This window comes from Perissodus microlepis, chromosome 19, assembly GCF_051167445.1.
Source record: "Perissodus microlepis isolate ML-2025 ecotype Zambia chromosome 19, ASM5116744v1, whole genome shotgun sequence".
NCBI lineage: Eukaryota > Metazoa > Chordata > Actinopteri > Cichliformes > Cichlidae > Perissodus > Perissodus microlepis.
In genome coordinates, this window is record NC_140479.1 from 17,249,205 (window position 1) to 17,261,935 (window position 12,731).

General features: G+C 42.1%; 1 protein-coding gene across 15 annotated transcripts in view; it reads right to left on the reverse strand.

Moving 5' to 3' along the window:
• The window catches only part of syne1b (spectrin repeat containing, nuclear envelope 1b), a 74,598-nt gene that overhangs the window by 31,859 nt on the left and 30,008 nt on the right, over positions 1-12,731 (reverse strand). For 14 of the 15 annotated variants that reach the window (XM_084915572.1, XM_084915567.1, XM_084915581.1 and 11 more), the window contains 34 exons: positions 12,532-12,690; positions 12,083-12,265; positions 11,895-11,996; positions 11,573-11,776; positions 11,217-11,424; positions 10,940-11,052; positions 10,356-10,561; positions 10,124-10,273; positions 9,718-10,009; positions 9,440-9,612; positions 9,048-9,357; positions 8,723-8,887; positions 7,708-8,064; positions 7,489-7,625; positions 7,105-7,282; positions 6,837-7,019; positions 6,580-6,723; positions 5,933-6,088; positions 5,437-5,601; positions 5,167-5,339; positions 4,820-4,973; positions 4,546-4,689; positions 4,171-4,335; positions 3,747-4,064; positions 3,335-3,490; positions 2,986-3,156; positions 2,491-2,817; positions 2,232-2,384; positions 1,850-2,017; positions 1,548-1,724; positions 1,273-1,419; positions 1,068-1,193; positions 581-757; positions 38-303 (listed from right to left, as the gene is read on the reverse strand). In XM_084915572.1, the coding sequence (XP_084771698.1) occupies positions 38-303; positions 581-757; positions 1,068-1,193; positions 1,273-1,419; positions 1,548-1,724; positions 1,850-2,017; positions 2,232-2,384; positions 2,491-2,817; positions 2,986-3,156; positions 3,335-3,490; positions 3,747-4,064; positions 4,171-4,335; positions 4,546-4,689; positions 4,820-4,973; positions 5,167-5,339; positions 5,437-5,601; positions 5,933-6,088; positions 6,580-6,723; positions 6,837-7,019; positions 7,105-7,282; positions 7,489-7,625; positions 7,708-8,064; positions 8,723-8,887; positions 9,048-9,357; positions 9,440-9,612; positions 9,718-10,009; positions 10,124-10,273; positions 10,356-10,561; positions 10,940-11,052; positions 11,217-11,424; positions 11,573-11,776; positions 11,895-11,996; positions 12,083-12,265; positions 12,532-12,690 (6,407 nt within the window). The remainder of the gene's footprint in view (positions 1-37; positions 304-580; positions 758-1,067; positions 1,194-1,272; positions 1,420-1,547; positions 1,725-1,849; positions 2,018-2,231; positions 2,385-2,490; positions 2,818-2,985; positions 3,157-3,334; positions 3,491-3,746; positions 4,065-4,170; positions 4,336-4,545; positions 4,690-4,819; positions 4,974-5,166; positions 5,340-5,436; positions 5,602-5,932; positions 6,089-6,579; positions 6,724-6,836; positions 7,020-7,104; positions 7,283-7,488; positions 7,626-7,707; positions 8,065-8,722; positions 8,888-9,047; positions 9,358-9,439; positions 9,613-9,717; positions 10,010-10,123; positions 10,274-10,355; positions 10,562-10,939; positions 11,053-11,216; positions 11,425-11,572; positions 11,777-11,894; positions 11,997-12,082; positions 12,266-12,531; positions 12,691-12,731) is intronic. The other variant, XM_084915578.1, reaches the window with a different exon arrangement.

Below are 12,731 nucleotides of genomic sequence, written 5' to 3' on the forward strand. Positions count from 1 at the left end.
ATTCCTGAATTGAAGTATAGTTCATATAAAAACACACCTGGCCAAATTGTCCCACTCTTTGGACACCTGTTCAAACAGCACCTCCACTGCAGCGATACACTCATGGTATTCTTTAGACCTCTGCAGATCTTCCTCTCTCTGGCTCTGGAGCTTGTTGGCCTGGTGACAGAGCTCGAGCCAGGAATGGCTCAGACGGTCAAGCTCTGCATGCTCTGGAGACTCTTGAGCGCCTGTTAATCTGCTCACGGTCTCAGTCATCTTGGTCAGGATACTCTGTTTGGACTGAAGTTGCTGGCTGCATTCCTGAGTGAGTATAGGGGATGGTCACCGGAAATACTTCCAAATACCAAGCAGATCTCACTTTAATCCCATCAAAACCCAGGCCAAAAATGTTGCAATCACAAGGGAACAGATCAAGATTCACTGTGCTGTATGGTTAAAAAGCAAGTGAAAACATACAGTAAAACCTAATTTAGAAATATAAGTACAGAAGCAAGGGATACTTGATAGTTATTATTGAAAAAGAGTAAACCTATCTGTGCATTAATGAAGGACTGATGATTATGATAATGTATCCTACCTTGGCTTGTGACAGCATGTTTTGTGCTATCTTGGTCTCCAGCTCTGCTGGCCTTCTGGAGAGGCTGAGAAGCTGCTGCTCCATGTCCTGGAACAGGCTGGTTAGGTCTTGCTTCTGTTCCTTGATCTCTCTCCAGCCCTCTGAAAGCGCTTGAGCACTGGACATCCGTTCCTCTATCTGCACAAACACATGGTAAATCTTTCTACGGTCAGTACAATACTTGCAAGATGACTCATTTTAAAGTGTATATGTGTCTGCACTAGCACACTGCATGCCTTATTAAAGCATATACTGAGTAATTGCTTAATTAACAGCCAACTTGCTTTAGTATGCTACAATATTTTGCACTTGGTCTGCAGTTCTGTCAACATACCAAAAAAATTGGTCGAGCGTATTGCAAAATAGTGACTATTACCTATATTATGATTATATATCCACGCTTTATATCCACTTTTATGTTGCAACAGGAGGTAAAAAAGATACCGACCGTGAGTTTGACTTGCTGGACCTCCGCAGCTGTCACTCTTACGGCGTCATCGGACAGGTCACACACAGAGCAAACCAGGTCTAGGTAAGTGCTGGCCTGCTCCTGAAGTGCTCTGTAGTGCTTTACCTGTGTTTGCAAAAGTAATAATCAAAATGAGTTATAGAAAAATAACTGAAAGACTGAAAATCTGTGCAGTGCTAAATACCTGCTTCAGTGCTTCCTGCAGACCAGATGGTCCCTGATCATTGAGCTGAAGCTCCTCTTGTACAGTAGAGAGCCACGTTTGACACTGCTGCAATGTGTCCTGGTGATTAACATGTTTCTGCAGTTCCCGATCCAGACTCTGGTAGACCTGTGGAATATGTTTTGCATTACATACTTTATGCTTCAGTTTTGATTTGCTTTCCTTTTTTTTTTTTTTTTTTTTAAACAAAACACTTGAGAAACAAAAGAGTATTGTCTTCCTCTTCAATTACTCACACGTTGGGCAGTACTGCAGATTGCAGAGTAGCTATCACTGGTTCCCTGTATGTGAGCCTGGACCTGCTGACTGATCTTGGTTTGAACTTGGTCTGTACAACTGGCAACAAGACCTTCTCCCTTCTGCTTCAAGCTGGCAAGACGCTCCTCAAAACTGGCTATTTCCTCCATTATAGCCTAAAAATGATGACACAAGAGCAAAGCTGTTGAATTAAGGAAAAGCAGAGCTAACTTTGGACTACTACTTTAAACTGTAACATCAATGCTTTGAAACTTTGAACAAGAAATATGAAGTTGATTACTTTGTGTCTGGCAAGCTGTTGAGTGGCCATCTCCATACTGCTGGTCTGCATGGAGTCTGAGGTCACCAGCCTACTGGACATCTGCAGAAGCCACTTCTCAGTTTCCTGCAGCTCACTGTTGTAATCCTCATGTTCTTTCACCCACTCCACAAGGTTCTGGACCTGTGCCTGAAACACAACAAAAAGCATTTCTGTGTATTTTTTTTAATTACGCCTGAAAAAGTATAGGCTTTGGACCAAAGTTTGACTTTTTTAATGTTTGCTCATATATTATAATAAAAATAGCACAAGCAATGATTAAAATGTAGGATATTGGACCTATTTCACACCCTTCATTCCAAGTTGTATTAGTTATATCTGAGTAGGAAACAGTTAAAAATACCTTAGCAGCCAGGCACAGATCCTGATAATCAGCCTGCAACCTTTTCATGTTTTCGCTGATAGTTGGATCGTTTACTGTATCAAGCAGTGCCTCTCCTTTCTCAGTGACAGATTTCACTGCTGACTCATGAGACTGGACTGTCTGCTGGATGGTCTGCGTGCATAACAAGCAGGAAACATATTGCATGTAAATCAAGCAGTTGTCAAGTTCATTCTCTCACTGGTGCAAAGCTAAAAAGGATTTAGCAGTATGAAGTTACCTTGTACTTTGCCAGCTGAGCCTTCTTCTGGTAAAGTTCAGCTTTAGGCTCTACATTTGATGCTAAAAGGTTCTTGGTCTCCATCACCCACTGGGCCTGGGCCTTGTACTTATCCATAAAGTCTTTGGAGAGGGAGATGCACTTCTCAAGGGAGCTATGCTCTGTGCGCAGAGCTGTCATAAGTTCCTCAAGCTGGAAGAGTCGTGTGCCCACCTCCTCTTTGAGCTGCTCAGCTTCAGGCTCTTCCAAGAATGCCATTGCTCGCTCTGTCTTCTCCCTCATTGCCTTTAAGTAAATGTGACCCTGCTCCATGTCAGCCTGAAGAGCCTGAAATGACATGGGCTAGCATGAGTGATCGATGTCTCTATTGTGACATAATACTTCCAGCCCAAACAGGCTTTAGAAAAAAACAAATTCATTTCTGTATTAGGTCTAATCCTGTGAACGTCTTTATAGATAGTATAAGCAGAAGAGATGCTATTTAATAAACTATACCTCTAGTTTCTTCATCTTTCTCTCCATGGCAAAGCGGTCCACTATATCAACACTTATAGCCACAGTGCTGAAGTTATTCTGAGCTGTGCTGAGCCAGTCTGAGAAGGTCGTGAAAACACACTGTGCCTCTTCGATGCAAGACACCTCTTCCTGGAGCTGTTTGATAGTCTCCTGCAAAGTAAAAAAAGAAGTAAACATAACAAAGAAAAAGTTAAAGAGGAGGCAAAAGCTTAGGGTAACTTAAACTAATCAAATCTCATGATTATCAGTCTAAATATAAATTCACAATGTCAATAAAGGCATAGTAATATTTGCAGTTCCAGTGACGTTGTGTTCAAAATCACGTTACCAGTAAATGCAGAAGCAGGGCGTGGTAGCGGGCTGTGATCTGGGTGGCTCTGGTACTGATCCTGCTGCTAATATGTGTCTCATCAAGAACCTGCTGAGCCAAAAGACTCAGGCCCTCCATTTCTTCTTGATAAACCAGCACTTCCTCCTGCCAGCTCTAATTAAAGAAGCATGCTATTAATGTCAGGACCAGACTTGGATAATTCAATTTTATTATATTCATTACTTGACTGCAGAGCAAATTAATTTCTTCAACATTCAGCCATGAAAACTTGAAAACCTAAATGACCTGATAGAGGAGACAATGAGTGACACAATAATATGAGCAACTAATTATTTACAAATAACACTGCAGATCTGTACGACTCAGAAAAGATTGTCACAAGTGTACCTTTTGTGTATACTACACTAACCTTTATGAGCTGAAGCTGAGCATCTTTAGTGGCACGGTCAGATCGCCGATTACTACGCAGTTGTGCTTTGGTCTCCATGCCCTTTAGCCAGCTGTCAAGACGCTGGAACTTCTGCTCCATCTGCCGAAGTTTGGCTAGAGCACTGTTGAGCTGGGCTCGGGTGTCTGATAGCCGGGCCTGGTAAAGCCGCCACTCCTGCTGAAGCGTCTCTAGAGCTCTGTCTTCTAGCTGAGGCAAGCCCCAGGGAATGACCAGCTCTCGACTCACCAGTAGAGTGTTTAGTAAAGCCTGGCCCTCTGTGCAGTGAAGCTGTAGTTCCTGTAATTGTATAAATGCTTGCTTTCACATAATATACTCCATGCTAGTGTTTTCTAACCATTTAATCCTTATTGAGTGATAATTTCCACAGTAATAATTGCTGGACCTGTAGCTTTTGGAGAGTCTCTTCCAGCATATCAACATCACCCTCCAGCTGGGTGTAGCAGCCAAGCTTCTCTTGTTCCTGTTCTAGCCACTCTTCAAATGCATGAAGGCCCCGTTGATACTCTTGGTGGGCTTTCACCAGCTCCTCTGCTTTGCCAACAGCCCTCTGAAGAAGTGGAGAGCAATAAAAATTCAGTGTGAGCTATTATTTTTCTTAAATTAACCCACAGATGAGTCTCACTTGTAGTTTTTTATTTAAAAAAAAAAGCATTCTTTTGCAGACATCTTTAGGTTGATTTTTTTGTATCAAGCTGTAACACTGAAACTGAAATTCTGCATACGATTCTAGCACTGGTCAAATGTGTTGAGTTATTACCATTGCATTGTCTTTGACAGTGTTATAGCGCTCCTGCAGATCTTGGAGTTCCAGCTGAGTGACATAGTTCTCAGTGATGCTGGCACTCTTTGCTGTTATGGTGTCCAGTAGGGTGTTATGGGTGAGCACTTCCTCATACAGTAACTGAAAGCCCAAAATTAACAATCCACTGAAACAATATGCTTGTAAGACTATTAGAGCATAAGGTTAACACAATAAATTGTATATTTAGCACACAGTATGTAGTAGTTGTAATAGTAGAAGATTTCAGTGCCTTAGCTTTGCTCAGATTTGCAGTTTTATCTCTCATCTCTGGGCACTGTTTATCAGCAGGATCGAGACTCTCCTCAACACGCTCAATCCAAGCAACAAACTGGCGTACATCTTCCTGGTAACTGGTCCACTGAGACAGGGAGCCCTCCAATTGACTATCAATTTTAAAGATTAATATACCGTGAGACAGTGTTTGATGCAACAGCGATAATACGACATGAAAAAACTGAAAATACAGATGCAGCCTCAAAGTAAATCATTTACACTCTCCATGGAAATACATTTACTAAAGAATGCACTATAAAGCAACCAAACAGTACTTGCTGTTACTTTTGGTAATGCACAAACCTTTTGCATTGAATAGAAGCAGAGAGCAGAGCATCCCAAGAATCTTTTAGCTCCTGTATTTGTTTTTGAACTGCAGGCACTCCCTCAGCTGAGGTGTTCCTCTGAACTGATTCTCCTCTTGTGATCAGCATCTTCAGCTGAATTTCCTTCTCCTGACGTGCAGTTAGCAAAGCCTGTTGCAAAATCCACCCATGTGCATTTATTAAAATCCTATACTGGTATTAAACATGGTATGTTTTACTTTTGAAAAACAATAGTGACTTGGTATACCTCCAGCTTGATCATCCTGCTGTCAAGAACATTTTTGTCAGCTGTGGGAGCACAGTAAGTCTGCAACATATGGCTGGTGTCAACCACCCAGTTCTGCAGCTCCTTTAAACCTTGGGAGAAAAGCTGGTGCTCGGTGACTATCCGATCAATTCGTGATGCCTTCTCCTGCAGAACCATAAGGCAGACACAACCAGCAAGTTACCAGACAGATGGAATCCATAGCCCCTTCACACTTTCAAACTTCAAAGTGCACATGCAGATTTAGATATCTTGCAAAGATACATTTAAATTAGTTTGTATAACCTCATTTAAAAGAGCTGCAATAACAAAACAAAGGAATCAGTGTTTAGTTAGGTAAGTTAGTACCATCACAGTTATCATCTGTAATTATTAATTATTAAGTCAGAGCTCTGTCCAGTCTAGTTCCTCTGTCCTCTCTCCACGCCTACCCCAGAAATGCCCCAGTGCACAAGCAGTTTGGTAAGCATTACTTTACCTTTGTCAGGTTGGTTAAAGCTAGGTACTGAGCAGAGAGCTGTGACACACGGTGCACAAAACCCTTGCCGGCAGCATGTTCGTCCCACAACAGCTTGGCCTTCTCTTTCAGCCTGCTCAGCTGAACCTCTTGAGAGGCTAACTCCTCAAGCACAGACTGGAAAAGCACAAGCAGGTTATCAAAGACACATGCAAGCTGGCGCACAGATATATAAGACAGTTAAATTCAGACAAACAACAAGGAGTTAGAGATGGGAACATGACAAAAAGGAAAGCGAAAGAGATATCGTGCCAGCGCTAGTCTCAATAAAGCTCTTGGTCATGACATGCAGTCGAGCCCTCAGAAAATAGTCAGTGGACAAGTTTAAATAATGAAAAATATTATAAAAGGTCTTTTCATAGGTTAAATATATTAACTCATATTAAGGACACTGTTAAAAAGACATGAGTAGCAAAGGAGCAGAAAGTATTTGCAGTTAGCATAAGCTCTTGGTAGTGCATCTAAAGTGAAGAGCAGCAATGCTTTAACTCTGTAACTTAGCTGGAATGGAGAGCTTCTGTCACTGGAAGTTAGGTTCACACTTAAACTGAGTGGCATAATTGGCCTTTATGGGTGTTCCAAGTCTGGTTGATTTTGAACATTAGTACCTGTAGCTTGTGAAGCTCCAACTTCTTGGCTGTGAGATCATGAAGTCTTGTGCTGCTTTCCTGTACAGCCAGCTCTGTGGCGTTTAGGAAGTCCTGAACAGGTTCTGCACTCGCCTCAAAGTCCTTCATCTGTGACACAAGATTCTGAAACACACAGGTAGACTGATGCATCACTTGGCATAAATCTGATTTCTACACTGATGGTTTTAGGGAATAAGATGCCCCCAGTTAATGACAAGGGGTGTTTGAATGCTCACTTGCAGACATGTCTCTCTGTTGTGCAGACTGGACATCATGTTCTTCCAGTCCTCTCTGGCAGTGTTCATTTTAGCCCGAACTGCATCAACTTTATCTTTAGCTGTGACACTAGAGACAAGCTCACCGTTCACAACCACAGCATTCAGCTTTGACTGACCTTGCTCCCTATCACTTAGAAACTCCTGTTAAGGAAAAAAAGAGACAAGAAGATCAATTATTAGGCTGAAATATTTGATATAGATGCTAGGTCTTTAGTTAGTTCTATACCTGAATTTTCTGCAAACTAGACGAGGCCTCACTGAGATTTTGAGGTGCATCAAAGCACTTCGCCGTGTTGATCTTAGCATTAACCAACCACTGTTGGAACTCTCTGAAGGCGGAGCGGAAACCTTGTTCCAGCAGCTTCTCTTTGCCCTGGCACTCCCTGGAGGCTTGGAGACTCAGACTAGAAACAAATCATGACGAATTTAAGAATTTCTTTCTGTTAATGTCATTATTTCCAGTCAAATCTGAAATTGTTGATTGTATTTTCTTATTTTCTGTTATAACTTTCTTGATCAATCATTTTTAAATACATGAAAAAATGTATCACACAGTATAGTGTATAAAATAATGGTCTACATTGGAAAAAACATCATTACTTTTACTTACCTATTGTATTCCTTGATGAGAGCAGACACTCTCTCCGACTGTGTTCCCATTTCTCTGGAGAATCGGCACAGATCGTTTAGTTTAGTCTTTAGACTATCAGACATGGGCTCAGCTTTGACAAGTTCCTCCAAAGTGTCCTAAATGGAAAACAAATATGAAGTTATGGACCGTCAATTAATATTAACTTATCATTGGAACCAAACTAAAGCCAAGACTTGCCTTTGCTATCTGCCAGCCCTTAACAGCTTCCTCTCCGTCATTTTTTCTCTCTGCTTGGGTCAGCCTTAGTCGCCAGTCCTGCAGCTGTCGATTGAAGTCCTGCAGGTCCTGCTCCAGCTGTGCTGACAGGCTGTTGAACTCTTGTTCAGAGCTTGCTATCTGTGAGAGTGTGGTCTCTAGACTTGCGCGTGTCTGTAGTGCTGCCCGCTCCCACTGTTCCCATGATGACAACAGGGCTGCTTCCTCTCGCTCTATAGTCTCATATCCCCCCGATCCGGTGTAGTCTCTTGCCACTGCTCCGCATCTTTGAACCCGGTTCAGCCTCTCTCTGCCTCGCTGCTTAGAATCAAGCAACTCCTGGAAAGATCCAAAGGAATGGCAAAGAATTAAATGCAAATTTCTACTAATTAAATCTGTAAACAGCAGCAAACTGTGCCCCCGCTGGATATAGCGAGAAGATATCTGTCAACTGAGAAACCTGTAAACTCAGTAGTTAATGTAGCCCGCTTTTAATATTTGTTTTCAGGATGCGCTCAGTAAACCAGTTGTTTGCTCAGTCACACTCATGGTCTGAAAAAACTAAACAGTGTATTAATTCCTTCCATCTGATTCTAATTTTAAATATTTTTTTCTGCCTGTAGGACCTTTTTATCAGTTTGACAATCCCACTCCATATTTTAGAGGCTTTTATAAATAAATATAAAATAACAATTTCTTAGGTTTTAAATGGCACAGCTGACTGGGTAACTTAATTATACTGAGCTCTTGACTGTGGCCAAAATCATAAAATTATTGCTACCTCTGGCACAAAAAACTGGGATTCATGTCCAGCCCTTATTTGATGCTAAGAAGCATGGAGGAAGAATATCTTGATTCCTTATGGTTGTCTCCCTAGTGCTTACTTGGGGAAGTTTTCAGGCTGGAATATGAGACGTGCATCACAGTGGAAAAACTAAATAACCTCAAATACTTTTTGCCCTAAATATAAGCAATTATGGTTATTAAGCTTCCTCACCTGCACTTTGGAGAGCTTTCTTTTAATGCAAACTGAGTCTCCTGACAGGTCAGACCAGCGCTGGAGTTCCTCTTTTGCTGAAATTAGCCAGTCATTGAAGTCTCTTACAGCATCAAGATATTGCTCATGCTCAGACACGATGTTTTGCATGGACTGTACTTTACCCTTTGGGGAAAAAAAAAGACAATGAAAACACTGTCAGTTATGAATGAGTCAGCTTCTTGGATGCAGCCTCTGTTTAGCTGTCCTGTTTTCCTGTATTGATGATCAATGATTCAGTAATTATTTGTAAGCACCATTTAGCATATGCCTGAAGTTAAATCACCTTGACAACAGCCGAGATATCAGCAAAGTGTGCATTGAGCTCTGCCCTTGACTCTGGTCCAAAAATCTGATCACCAGTTTTTTCATGCAACTCCACCGCCTTGTCTGTTAGGCGTGACAGGACTGCTGCATGAGTGTCCACGTCAGCCTGGATGGCTCTGAGGCGCTCAAGTAAAGCCGACTTCTCTTTGAGGCCTGGCTGCTGAGGCAGAGTCATCCCCACCTCTTGCTCCACTGACTCCATCCACTGCTGCAGCTGGCTTTTATTTTCCTGATAGCTGGTCCACTGAGCCACTGTCCACTCCAGACGACTATAGAAAATGACAAAATTTCATCACGTAATGTAGATAATGTAACTTTTATCAGATGCCGTGTAGAGGACATGTTTCCTACCTGTGACAACTCATAGATGTCATTAACATATTAGCCCAGGCATCCTTCAGGCTCTGGAGCTGCAGACAAATAGCTTCTTGCCCTTCCATTCTGTTGTGCTTTAGAACCTGTTCACCTTTTCCTACTGTCATGTTGAGCTTCACCTCACCTTCACCCTTCATTAGCAGGATATCCTGAACATATGAGAAAACAGTAAGGAAGATCTATGCACTTCAAAATGTGTCCAGACAACACTGTGAACCAAATAACTGCATTTCTGGTACACATTATTTACTGACCTGTACAAGGCCTAGTCTTTTTTCCAGAGTCTCTTTATTGCCAACTGTGCTGTTGAGTGAAGCCAGGCGCTCCTGGACACCATTGAGCCAGGTCCAGGTAGCCTGTAGTGTCTCTTCAAAGGCCTGTTGCTCTTGCAAAGTGAGCTGGCAACTGCGCAGCCTCTCTCTCACACGCCTCAGCAAGGCCTGGTGTTGTGATTGAAGCTGAGCAGAAACTCTTGTCTCACTTCCATCACCTCGCCCACCTTCATTAAGTGCCTGCCCCTCTTGACAGAGACGCTCAAATGAATCCCTGCATGTAGAAAGGTAGGATGTTTAATTGCTTTGAATCTTTTGGGCACATTCAGAAACAATGATAATGCACTAAACAGTCTTTCCTTGGCAAATAAACGTGTATAGTTAGCACCTTTCTTTGAGCACTTCCTGCTGGTATTCCTCCACTTGTTCCAGGACAGCCTTTTCAGGACCACGTTGCTGGGCTTCAAGCAGATCGGTGGTCATTTTCTTTTCCATGTGTTCCAACCACCATCTGAGCTTCTTAAGGCGACCCTCAAATCTACAAGGAAATCAAAATGCCTCGCTTATAAATAGCGGGCTTACAAAGGGCTTTACAGATGCAGTTCAGCAGAGGTGCTCACCCTTTCATAAGAGATGCACTGTCTTCCAGGATCTGTTGGTTCTGTCTGCACTGCTCCACAAAGCTGTCCCAGTCCTGCTGGATGGATGAAAGATGCTGCTGGACCTGCCCAGCGCTGGCTTTGGGAAGATGAAGTAGGAGCTTCTCTCCTTCCTCACAGACCTGAGTCAGACGTACCTCACCCTCCTCCACACGATCCATGGCGCCCTGATAGATAATCCACATCACTTTTAGTTTCGAACTCCTTCACATGTGAATCATACCATCGCACAAGCAGCATCCAGAGCCAGAGGAAAGACATTATGCTTTTAACCACAGATACTGCACATACAACCTCTTCCTGTGGATGCTACATCATTTAATTGATCAAGTAAAACATCATTGTAACATCCTCTAAAAACACTTCTTTGGCTGTTAGTCAATGCCAAAACTTGTGAATACAAGTGGCAATTTTGTATTTGATCACATCTTGAATCAGTGACACCTACTTATGATTTTTACCTATTCAAAACCTTTAAAGTCTTCACTATTACTATATATTCAAAGATTAAAGATTATTTACTGTAGTGGTAGTAGTCACTGTACCTTCAGTTTCTGCAGTTTGCGTTCCACAATTTGAGTGTCTCCTGATCGGTCAGAGCATTCTTTCACTATCTCCCTCTGCTCTGAAAGCCAGCGATGAAACTCCTGAACTAGGTCTGAGGAATTGGGGGTAAAGAGAATTAACATCAGGTGTAGACTTAGACAGAATCAAATCTAAACAATTAATAATTTTCTTCCTCAGGATTAAAGTTTACACCGAGCATGGATTCCCATTAAAACGCAGTATAGCTGTACATTTTTATCCAGCCAGCCTTCTTACCATTGAACTGCTGCTGAAGACCGTTCTGCAGTGAGGCAAGTGTCCTTGCAGAAAGCTGGTTTGCAGACTCATAAGTCTTGATAAGATCAGTGAGAGCTGAACCCAAACCAGCCAGCTCCTCAGATGGATATTTTCTGCACAACGTGTTGAGGCTTTCTCTGGTGGAGTCAATACTCCCTTGCTGATTTTGCAGCTCCTTCTGGAGATCCTAAAAAACATGTTAAAAATGTAGTTTTGATTATCACTGTAACTTCTCATTTCTGTCTTCTTTCTCAAATTCATAGAAACACATTGCATTCACCATCAATATTTTTGTAAGGGCTATAATTTTAAATTGGTTATTATTTAGACTGTACCTTCACTCTGCATATGTCCTCAGGATCTGATCCAGTTGGAGAAGAAACTAGAGAATCTTCCATACTTTTTAGCCATGCAGACATCTGTGAGATGTAGTCTTCAAGCTGTTTCCGTTGGGAACTGAAGTCCATTAGATTTCCCTTAGCCTGCTCATGTAGCTTCTGGACAGTGCAGATCTTTTTGCGCAGGTCATTCTCCAACACCTAATACAATCACAGTAAGGGCCTGTGGTATTTACTGAAGAAAGACCAGTTCATCTGCAGCGCTTGAGCTAATATTTGTTTGTTCAGTCCCACCATAAACCAGAGTTGTATTTAGTACCTGTAGTTTAGCTGGAGTCTCTTGGTTTTGACTGCACTTCTTCAACTCTGCCACTTTACTTTGCAGGGCTTCAAGTCTCTGCTCCTTCTCGCCAAGTTCCACCTGTGGTGTTGTCGAATGAGAAAAGCATGTCACGCACAAGCTCACCTACAACAACCAAACCCAGGACATCATATATCTTACTGTACCTTCAACTCTGTAAGCCTTGCTGATATCTTCTGGCTGTTGTTTAGGTTGTTCAGGCTTTCATTTAGCTCAATCACACTTGTGCCAGTCCAGCTCTCAATATCATCATTGATTTTACGCACATCATCCCACAGGCCCAAACACTGGTTTAGTCGATCAATGTTGTCATCTACCCTCTCAGACACCTGGGAAATGGAATACACTTTACCATTGTTGATTAAACTGGGTGGACAGTAAACCTTAATCCACAGTAGATTAACTTTATGCTCTGTTGTACATCTTACACAGAGTATAGCTTGCAAAGCTCTCTGTTAACACATAGACACAACACAGATAGAAGTCCAGTCTTTTTCTCCGATTTAAAAAAAAAAAACCCAAGTAGAGAACTTTATTGTTAACAACAAGGCATAACATTGATGCTTCAGAAATGAACTCTTAAAGTCAGGCTTACATCCAACCACTGGTCAACAAGTGTCTCCATATCCTTTTTCATCATTTGAGAGTCACACTCGGGGACCTTCTTTAGTTCAGTCACCAGCTGTTTTCCTTTGCTGGAAAACTGATCTAGTTCATGCTGCTTGGCAGCCAGATCCACCTTCACTGCTTCATGCTACAAATGAAGTAAAGACAGCAAAGTACTTAAGTAACACA